At 37.4% G+C, this 11,299-nt stretch overlaps 1 protein-coding gene across 1 annotated transcript; it reads left to right on the top strand.

The window, feature by feature from the left end:
* The first annotated feature begins 301 nt into the window (after positions 1-301).
* On the top strand, positions 302-10,124 carry LOC115693411 (DEAD-box ATP-dependent RNA helicase 1). Its single transcript, XM_030620405.2, has 9 exons — positions 302-572; positions 1,778-2,012; positions 2,263-2,517; positions 4,198-4,349; positions 4,655-4,832; positions 6,561-6,748; positions 8,586-8,790; positions 9,624-9,729; positions 10,040-10,124. Exons 1-9 carry the CDS (start codon positions 460-462, stop codon positions 10,111-10,113), a joined length of 1,506 nt encoding a protein of 501 aa, XP_030476265.2. The 5' UTR covers positions 302-459; the 3' UTR covers positions 10,114-10,124.
* Positions 10,125-11,299: the final 1,175 nt, after the last annotated feature.

The following is an 11,299-nucleotide window of genomic DNA, read 5'->3' as shown; positions in this document are numbered from 1 at the left end:
ACCATAATATAAAATATTTAATATAGAGTACTTCCTATTGATGCTCTTAATGAATATACCGCGTAAATCTTCCAACTAAGCATTTCCTTTGACAATTTTTATTATTTTCTCTAAGTATTTACAACACTACTATTGATTACCTATAAACTCTCCCTTTGTTATATAAAAACCACAATTATAAACTTCTTTGTATTATCGGCTCTTTATATTTTACATTTAACATTATAGCATAAATTTAGACTTCCGCCTTTTTCGTTTAGAAGAAAAACATTCAGTGAGAGCGAGAGCGCGCGCGCTCAAACTTAATCGCAGGTCCAGCGACCCAGGAGCAGGAGCGGCGGCGGCGGCGGCGGCGGCGGCTCTGTATCCGAGCTCCGATCAGAGAGAGAGAGAGGGGTTTCGACTGTGCAGAGTTCTTGAGCGGCGGCTGTTTAGGGTTTGCTATAGGGTTTCGAGCTAATGGGGGAGGAGAGGCCAAGGAGCGTGCCTGCTTTGCCATGGATGAGGAGCCCGGTCGATGTCAGTCTTTTCAAAGAATGCTCGCTCGACCTCGTCCCTTGTCTTGATCCCAGGTAGTTCTATGGCTGAGTACGAGGTTCTGTGCGTCTTCTTGATGTGCACGGGAGAATTGGTAGTAGAAAAGCTTTGGTTTTGTCGGAGCTGTCTGTTGTAATCGTAGTTAGTTTAGAAAGTTATATAGCTGAAAGGGATTTGAGTTTGTACTGGCACAGTGATTTCGAAATTCATGAAAAAGGCTCACTGAAAATTTTTGGTACTTTTCCTTTTTCATTAGAGATCTTTAAGGTGGGAGGTGTTGAAAATTGTGTTCTGTGTGCTCCTTCGTTTGGATCAATGATGCCGGAATAAAAGGATGCTGATAAGTGTCTAGGAGAGATAGATTAATGAAATGGTTCTGAAACGGGAAAGAAAAAGTGGGCTTAGATGAACATGAGGAGTGCATCTCCATCTTCCTTTCTATGAGCAGTGGAATAGGATTCTGCTGCATCAGTGAGCTTGCAACCTTTCTTGGAGAAGTCCTTGAAGATTATAAGGACAAAACAGGATCTGGGTTATTGTTCTGATAGAAAAAGCTCGAGCCTTGAAATATGCTAAATGGTTGAACCACTGAAATGGCAATTTTGGTTGCTGTGATCAGACGTAACTTTGATGCTAGAATTCTCTTTTTTCAAACATTAGTTTATATTTATCACTTTCTTCAGTTAATCTTTGTGGATACATTAGAAAATTTAGCTAAAGTACATGAAGAGGCCTTCAATTTAATTAATCCACTGAGCTCTGTGTATATATATATTTGTCTTGATGCATAATAAAGGATTTAAAATAGCTTCAAAATTCAAGTACAACAGAAATGTAAAAGGAAAGAAAGAAAGAAAGAAAGAAAAACGAAAAGCAAAGAGAAACATCACAAGACTATGTGGAGTCAGAACAAGATGTCCAGAGCCGAATTAAAGATAACAACATAGAAACAACTGGAGATTATAAACCCTTAAACAATCTTTTGTTGGAGTTCCTTCCATATGCAAAACTTGAGATAAATTGGTGCTGCACTTGTGACTTCTTAGAAGTTGAGCCTCCTCTATAGGCATTTTCCAACAGTTAAAAAGCTGGATGGCATGACTTGGCATAGCTCATGCCACCTTAGACAAGCTAAGAATCATGTGATTCTCAGAGGGCCTGTGCAGTCATTGTTCTAGCATTATGTTCTCTCATGTTATTCTCTCTATTATTTTAATTGTTGTTTACTTTTCAAAATTAGGTTGAAGGGGGCATTGCAGAACATGGGCATTTCTTCACTATTCCCTGTCCAAGTTGGTTTCTGGCAAGAGACAATAGGGCCTGGTGCTTTTGAGCGAGATCTTTGTGTCAATTCACCGACAGGAAGTGGGAAAACTTTGGCATATGCTTTGCCAATCGTGCAGGTTTTATCCACTCGTGCTGTAAAATGTCTACGTGCATTGGTGGTTTTACCTACTCGAGACTTAGCATTGCAGGTTAGAGACCTACTTTTGATTTTGTTGCCAGTGCTTCTGTAGAGCTGGATTATTATGCTATCTAATGTATATCGTGGATCTGCCATTTCCAGATACATGAATGCCTTGTCTGCATTTAGTTTCTTCATAGATTGGCAATCTCTGTGGAAGCTTTTTAATAAGTTTTGTCATTCATTTCCAAAGTAGGCCAAATAGAACGATCAAATTTGTCACTCCTGGATATATACCATTATTCTTTCTTTTTCTTCAGGTTAAAGAAGTTTTTGATGCAATTGCACCTCCTGTTGGTTTATCTGTTGGTTTGGCAGTTGGTCAGTCTTCGATTGCTGATGAAATAGCTGACCTTATAAAGAGACCGAAGCTTCAGGCAGGCATCTGCTATGACCCTGAAGGTCCTCCACCTGAGCGACAAAGTGCTGTGGATATACTGGTGGCAACCCCAGGAAGGCTCGTGGATCATATTAATTCCACTCATGGATTTACTCTGGAGCATCTCTGCTATCTGGTATGCATTTGTTTTGAATAAATTGCAGATTTTTTATCGTGAGATGGAGTTCCTAATGCGGTCTCTGCTTACTGTCCGAACTTTTATAGGCCTGATTGAATCTACATGCTTTTATAGAGTTGTGTTATCCTGAATTTGCAAGAGAGAGTGAATTCTGTCTCCTAGTGTCTGATAGAATTATTAGCTTCTGCTTGTATAATGTGGAGAAGCACATGTGCCAAGTTTTGGGCATTCCTAATGGAGTGATAAATGGAGCATGAACTAGCGATCCATCCTCTAAGCTGTGGTTGATACAATTTTGAGTTGTTGCTTTTACTCGTGTCAATTTAAAATCACTAGCTATGCTACCCTTGTTTAAAGTTGCCAGTTTGTTGGATCATACAAAATCACTTATCACTTTTTGAAATTTATGTTATAATGTGAAATTGGTCTACTATGCAAAACCCATTAAAACTTAAAAACCAATCAGCCAATCATACAATTGCCCTAGCCTCTTCACCACCAAGACCAATTGAGACTAAAACCCACAATGATGTTTAAGTCCATGATGTGGTCAACTAGCAAGAAAATCAATGACCATTGCGATTTGAAAGATCTTGGAGGTTGGATAGCAAATAAAACTGGTTGTTTCGGGGATCTTAATGAAGGTTACATGTCAATAATTATGCTTTTGATGAGGATGGTGGAGATGAGAAGACCAGATGCACCATTGGTTGATCCATTTTTGTTTTATAGTGTCAAGCTTATTTGGAATTTGTTTATCTGTGGTGGCTTCCATTTATCATGCATCACTTTAACCGTAAGGTGTCTAAGCCTAAAACTCTTTTAAGAGTTTTGAATTTTACGATTTCAATGGATCTTATGGTCTCTCCATTAATTCTTTATGGAAAAGTGATACTTGACAACCTTGTAAGCATCCATCCCATCATGAGTTTCCAAAGTTGGATGTATTTTGGGAATAAATCAAAGAAAACCTAAAGAAGAACTGCTTCATCTTCCTTTTATCTTTCCTTCTTTGTTTTTTAGGTGGGGCCAGGCTGGGATTTGGAGGGAAAAAACCAGCTTGCATATAAAGGAAAATTTGTTTCTCTTTCTTTTTTTTATTGAACATAAAAGATGGTTAATGACAATTCGATGTACTTTATCTTTGTTTTGCGGGGCCTAAATCGTCATTTAGTTTTCTTTTGAAATTTGTAAAGAATTCTGCTAAATTCATTGCTGTATCACTTGCACCTGTCTCCTCTTAAAGGCTTTTCAACTTTTGATGACAATAACATCTATCATCTTTTGCTGCAATAATTTGTTATCCTGCCTTGTCCAGTAATGACTCTGGGTATCATGTAAGAAGAACTTGCTTTTTTGCGTGCACTAAATTTAAGGAAAAGGTCATGGTCCTAATTGAATTTGATGTCAAGATTATACTTATTTGTACTTTGACTCCTGTTTTGAATTCTAATTGACTGCATCAACCATAGGATCTCGGCACTTCACTAGTTTTTGCTGATATCTTAAAAGTAACTAGTCGAGATTCAATAAAAGTCACAATTACATGCAAGATGGCGTAAGTGCTAGGGTTGACCTGTCTTCTTTACATGTGGAATTCTATTGTCCATTTTATTTCCATCAAATTCTATTGTTTGGAATATAAATTCTAATATGCTGATAGAACAAACATCTCAGGTTGTTGACGAAACTGATAGATTGCTCAGAGAATCCTATCAATCATGGCTGCCTACAGTGCTTCAAATGACTAATTCGAACAATGAAGGGCTCTCGAATTCAAATTCTGATCTTTGTCCTGTGTTTGGTTCCTTGAGAACCATGAGGAGATGGTATGTTGTATAAATCTTTCTTCTAGTGGCTATAATCACATGAATAGCTTAGGTTTTGCTGAGATGCTATTGAACTTTCTTGTATTGGACAGTTTTTCCTTGAACAATATTTGCATTGCTTGTGTTTAGTCAAGAAGGGTCAAGTCCACTTTTGGTCCCCTAACTGATCTGGATACATTTTTCCTTGAAGTTTCACGCACCTCTTTGGATTTGAATGGTTTTGTATTAATCAGACATATAAAGTCGCAAAAAAATCCCCTGTTTGGCATTCACTAATGGAGTTTCTATGCTTCATACTGTTGCAGTGGAATTGAGCGTGGTTTCAAGGGTAAGTCTTATCCTAGGTTGGTGAAGATGGTTCTGTCAGCTACGCTGACCCAGGATCCAAGCAAGCTGTCTCAACTGGATTTGCATCACCCTTTGTTCTTGTCGGCCGGTCAAAGGCGTTACCGTTTTCCGGAAAAGTTGGAATCATATAAACTGGTACGTGTCCATTACAAGAACCTTTGATATCAAGTCCTTATGGGATGATAAGGCTCTTGCTTATTCCTTGATATATGAATTATATGTCAAGGGGCAAGGCACCAGTTCAATGGGAAGCTTCCTTCAGTGAATTTGACTGATTTGGACTTTGGAGTAGTAGACCTAGCTCTTTTGTACGTTTTCATGATTGCATTCTAGCTTTAATTTCTTATAGAAGCTGCAGTTGCAATGTTTTGAATTTGAAGAAAAAGATGGGCAAGGATTAGCAATTGTGAACTGTGGGACTTTATATCTGGTATGTATATATTATTAATAGGACAAAATGATGTGAATACACTACAATGAAATAATGATGAAGCAAAGGTCTTTTGGCGAGAAGATGCAACTATAGTATTGTGATTGTTAGAAGGGGCAAGGGAAAGTCTAAAAGGTAATGGCAGAAGATGATATGGGGTACTTAGATCTGACAGAAGATATAGAATCGAGGGAAATTGTGCAAAAGGATTCATCTAGCTAATTCCTCTTAGTGGGATAAGGATTGGTTGTTTCTTTTCAGTGTTGTTTATTATGATAATTTTATTATAGAAGTTTTCTTAGTTGACCTTTGATTGGAGACTGCATCCATAGACTATCTTATTCTTCTAAAAGTAAAATTAATCAGAACTTCAATAAGTTATATTGAGAGCAGTAATTTTTAAGGAGAGAGACAAAGGACAAGTCAGGGAGCTTTCCTATTTCAGGATGAGCACAGCTAGAGCTTCGCTAAGAGAGAAGATAACGCATCAGATGAGGAATCGCTTTAATTTTCATTGATGCCCTTTTTTAGATCTGCAAAGAGAAGATAAAGCCTAAGATGAAGAATTGCTGTTATTTATCATTCGTGCCCTTTTTAAAATCTTTTAACTCGTTGGTCTTTGGGATTATTCATTTCTTCTTGTCCTTCCTATGTGCACTTTTCTTAATTAAAGGAATTGTGATCTCTGCCTATTTTAATGTTTGGTAATTCAAAGATGCAGAATACTCCACGAATCTTGATATATTACATTCTTTTGACATTGCTATATTTTTGTAGATTTTCTTTTCTAGTGGCTTGGTTCTGTTTAATTTAAATGTTATGACTTGAACCCCCACGAGTTTGCTAACTGCTGTTATACTTTAGTAGACAGAATCTTGTATTAGCATCAGAGATAAGAAAGAAACTCTCCCGATACCTACACTGCTATACTCAATTTTTCTCATATTGAATCATTCCATTTAGGTAGCCGGATGTCTATGATGCCTTTGCTTGAAAATTACTAAAGGTCATGAGTCTGTGCTTCATTTCTCACCTCATGCCTCTGGTATTCATATCTTAAGAATAGCTGTTCCTTATATTTTCAATTGCATCCCTGTTCTGCATATGACTCCTTTGTTTCTCACCTTGGTCTTGGATATCCAGTTTAATTGTTTTCAGGATATTATCTTGTTTACTTTGATAAGAGTTTAAATTCTTTGCCTTTCACTGGCATCGATTGGTTCCTTGATTGCTGTATGTGGATTGCCGAGAAAGACAATTTGAACCACTCATATTCTGTTCTGTTCTAATTGATTCCTTATGTCAGGTGCATGTGCGTTTGTCGTGTTCTATTAATTGGAAATTACTATTACTGCTATTTCCCGTAAAGTCGATCTATCTGTTGACTGATGTTTTGGGGTGCATGCATGTGTAATGCATTGATATATGTGCAGATATGTCAATCAAAGCTCAAACCCATCTACTTGGTTGCCCTTCTGCAAAATTTAGGAGGAGAGAAATGCATTGTGTTCACTTCATCTGTGGAGTCAACTCATCGTTTATGCACTTTACTAAATTTTTTTACTGACTTGCCACTCAAGATCAAAGAGTATTCCGGTCTTCAACGTCAGTCTGTGAGAAGGTAATGCCTTATCTTTTATGTTAGTAGTGTATACATAAGCGTTGCATGTGGGTTGTAGTTACTAGTGATATTATTAAATCATACAGGAATTATTTGAAATATCATATGCAGCCCAAAGACAGTTTCTGTTAGCATGTGAAATTAAATTTACAATTTTAGAAGAAGCTAAAGGCTAATACACCTCTCAACATATGAGCAATAAGGCATCTGCATTTGACTTGTGCAAATCTTAAAGAACATTCAGCGACATCTTGCATTTCATACTATACTTTGATTGGTGTTTCCAACCGATTTCCTTCCATCTTCACCCTATCTCTTGATTTAAGGACCAAAAGAGTTTTAATGCATGACTCTGCATATTCCTCTAAGGATAAAAATGAACCATAACTCATGGACAATAAATGTGCTCTGTATGAAATAAAATAAACCAGTTGCTTGCTTGAGATCACTAAGCTCATCCATACTATGGATAACAGTCTCTTACATAAAAGTTTTCCATGTGTATCCTAGTCAAGTTTGACAACTACAGAAAAGTTAATATGCATGTACAGATCATGAAGCAATATGATTGGATGTATAACAAGTGAAGTCATTGAAAGTGCAATATGAATCGGACTTTTGGACTTAAGCTTTTAGAGATAGAACTTCGGAGTTAGGATAGTACCTCAGTCAAATACATAATATCTTTAGACCAAAAAAAAAACATACATATTATAGAGGGTATTGCAATGAACTTTGATGCGTGATCACCCTATTTTTACCCTTTGTACATGTTAAATGAAATGGTTCATTCACTTGTAAATCAGAGTTCATTGTCTGAAAGAAATGTTAAGTATCAAGTAAGTGGAGCCCTAGGATCACATAGCAACAGAGATCAATGTAACAAAGTATGATGAATAGAAGGAAGTTAAGAGAATTTCCTCTCTGGATAACAGAAGAAGAAACACAACATCTTGGGAGTTGTTGGACAAGCCATGAACTCTTGAGAAAGCTGCACAACTCTGGCCAAATCAGGGTGCTGAAAAAGAATTTTCATTTGAAAGATGAACTTGAACTCTAAATGTCTACCAAATATATTAATAATCATATTATTTCATTACCTGTATTGCTGACTTGAAGGCTATGATATGGGTGAAGATTGAACATAAGTGAGATATAAAGCAAAAATGCCAGTTGAAAGAAATGGAAAGGAAGCAGTGTGATGTAGGAGAAAGAGTCCCAAAGTAAAGAATTAATCTTTAGGCTTCAGAACGAAAGCTTCCTAAGCATCAAACCTTGGGTTTCTTAAGCATCATGCTTAAGACCCCACTGCTGAATGATGAACTTTGCCAATCTTCGCCTCCGACCCGACCAGAGAAGAATTGCATCAGAGTCCCAAAGCAAATACTTGCAAAATGCAATAATTCACCAACTCTATTCAAAAGAAATAATTACAACGATATTTATAGATTCCCTAAAAGTTCTACTCCTAGTTGAAATAGGAAAGCTCTAGACAAGAAAAATTAGTTGAAATAGTGAAAACAACATCCTACTACTCCAACTGAAAATCCTAAAAATACACAAATCCTAATAGATGACTTCACTAATTAAACTTGAAGAAGAATCAAGATTCTTCTAGGACTCTTAATTTGAGTTGCAAAGTCTATCTTCGTCATAACTTGTAGAAACGTCAATTTTTGAACAAATATTATCTTGCATGATTCTGTTAGCTGCATAACACTGCTAGTATTTGAATATGTGCATCTTTGGCTTGCTCTTTTATGTTTATGGAATCAATATAGTTAAAAGTCTGTTTTCTTTTGCATTTTTTAGTAACGTGTAAACGTCTGTCTTGCAGTAAAACCCTGAAAGCATTCCGAGATGGAGATGTACAGGTTCTTGTTTCCTCTGATGCAATGACACGTGGAATGGATGTTGAAGGGGTGAGGAATGTCATCAATTACGAAATGCCTCCGTATATAAAGACATACATACATCGGGCAGGCCGTACGGCCAGAGCTGGCCAGACTGGTCGATGCTTCACTTTGTTGCGTAAAGATGAGGTAGGCTATTTTCTTGTGTTTTCTATTCCTCGGAGATAGATTGTGACAAGTCTGTATGGGGGGGGGGGGGGGGGGGGTGGGCGTGGTGAGAGAGAGAGAGAGAGAGTCTGAACCTACTTGCATGTATGTTATTTGTTCACAGCACATAATTTCATTCTTATTTCCTATCATTCTATGATTCTGGGACTCAGGGCAGGCACGTTCATGTGGCTTGGTTTTGCTTGACTTTGATACCCCTTGCAATGTTTATGAGAATCAGAGTGTCCATTAAAAACAGAACCTACAAAATTCTCTGTTATTTTTATGCCATTCCGGAGAATCCATGAAAGCTGTTGTTGTAAATTTGCTTTACCATCATGTCCTCACAGTTTCTGCTTTACTTAAAGCCATTTCATCTTTTCATTCTGAAACAAAATCTTCTGAAAAAAGAAGGTTTTCACGGACAAGCAACAAGATCTTGGACGTGAAAGTTTGGTCACATTTCCATGAGTGGTTTTTTTTTACATGAGCATGTTTGCTTACACTAGTTGGTTTACCATATTGTCTTTGTCATATCTGTTGGGGGAAGGAACTTTTTGTGGACAAGCAAACACCATAAAACTCTGATTGTAAAGGCACACATACACATGCCCATTCTTGTCTGCTTATGATTTAGCGAGTTTTTACGAGTCTCAATATCGCAAGTCGCATCTCAGTATTGAAGTTATGTAGACATGTTGATCAATCAAGAGATATGTTAATTTCCTAGGTCTTGCTACTATGGAGATTTTAAGCTTCTCAAAGGTACTAATCTGATGGTGTTTGATTTTGTTGGATCCATTTCCACTTATTAGGTCAAGCGTTTCAAGAAGATGTTACAGAAAGCTGACAACAACTCTTGCCCTGTTTACTCACTTCCTGCCAGCTCAGTCGAATCATTTCGCAGTTTATACACATCAGGTAATCTGTTGATTCAATCTGTCACAAAACAGATGCTGCTTGACAACTTAAGATTTGTTTTCTGGCCATGACAAATTAACATTTGACCTACCTGCTATTTACTTATTTTGTGTACTGTGGGCATTTTTGATTTTTCCGTCTTTTGTAGTGCATGGTGTGATAATAGAATGATGACAACAGGAATTCAGCAGGCTTTTTTGGGTTTTTGTGCTATATGCTTATTTGATCTAATCATAAGTGTCTGGTTGATGGGCTACTGATGGAATTTTTTTTATATGAGCTTAGTTTGTTTTTATTTCTTCTATGTCAGCACTCGAGAAATTAAAACAGGCAGTTGAATCGGAAACGTCCAGAAAGCGCAAGCTTGGATCAAAGGCTCCATAAGCAAAGAAAAATGCAAAAATTTTGATAGGAGATATCTGCTTCTGGAGGTTTTGTCAACTAGATAGTCTAGTTGTAATCAATTATTTGTCTTTACTGATTATACAATGTACATTTTTTGCCTTCTTTATGATGTCCATTGCCATGCAAGTCAATGTTAGTTGTTTTTGAACATTGTAATCAAACCTTCAAGGATAAGAGAACCTTCATCAATATGACCTCCTACTTCTTTCACTCTATTATGGACCTCACCTTATGTGCCCTAAATGTACGACTGAGCTAAATTAGGCCTTCTTGCACGGCTGATAAGGAGCTGATCTTCTGATGGTTTTGTCAACAGATTCGAAAACCATGGGGCTTGCCGCTGCTGTTCATCTTATGATGCACTTTTCCTCCCATTGATGTAAATGCAAATATATAGCATCGTCCATTCGAGATGCTATAGGTGAGAATTTGTGTGGTCTTTCATATAGTGACCAAGATATTAAGATCAAATCTATATTACCCATGTATTGAAACTCTAAGAGCTTGATATGAGTATAAAAAAGTCTAGTGTAGATCACGCCCTGCGATTTTGGAACCACTAAAGAATCCAATTGAAATGGGGACAAGCTCTCCGAGAAAGAACCATGTCTTTCTCTACTTTTGTATATGACTTTGTACAGTTTCAGCTTGACACCCAAAGGCCCAATTAAGTTGGCTACAAGAAGAAGCAATCATCGTAGCTTCTCTGATATCTTACATGCTGCTGTTTTGGTAACTATATCAAGTTGCTAAAGTTTTCATGCATAGTAGGATAATCAGATCTCGGATTGGGCTAGTTCCGAAGTTCCTGGAACCGGGAACCGGATTGGTTCCCGGGTTGGACCGGTCCAATTAGGATTTTGGCAATTTCCTTTTCTATAAAGAATACAGAAAAGGAAAAAAAAAAACATATCGGTTCGGTTTGGGTGGATTGATTCCGCATCTAGAATTGGGAATTGGGCCGATTATTTCCCGGTCCAATTCTTAAAACCAGGGACCACCCAGAACTGGCTAATTCGGTCCGATCCGGTTCTTGGGTCAGTTTGGTTGCCGTGCACACCTCTTTAATATATAGGCAATATGTGGGTAAATGCATCAACATCGCCTATAAATTCCATATGTAGTGCACGAATAGGATTACATCATATAATAGTTCTTATATTCT

This window comes from Syzygium oleosum, unplaced genomic scaffold (assembly GCF_021117445.2).
Source record: "Syzygium oleosum isolate NSW1041296 unplaced genomic scaffold, Sole_v2.1 Sole_v2.24, whole genome shotgun sequence".
Classification (NCBI taxonomy): domain Eukaryota; kingdom Viridiplantae; phylum Streptophyta; class Magnoliopsida; order Myrtales; family Myrtaceae; genus Syzygium; species Syzygium oleosum.
Note: the sequence above shows the minus strand (reverse complement) of the source record. Positions and strands in the feature narration are given on the sequence as shown.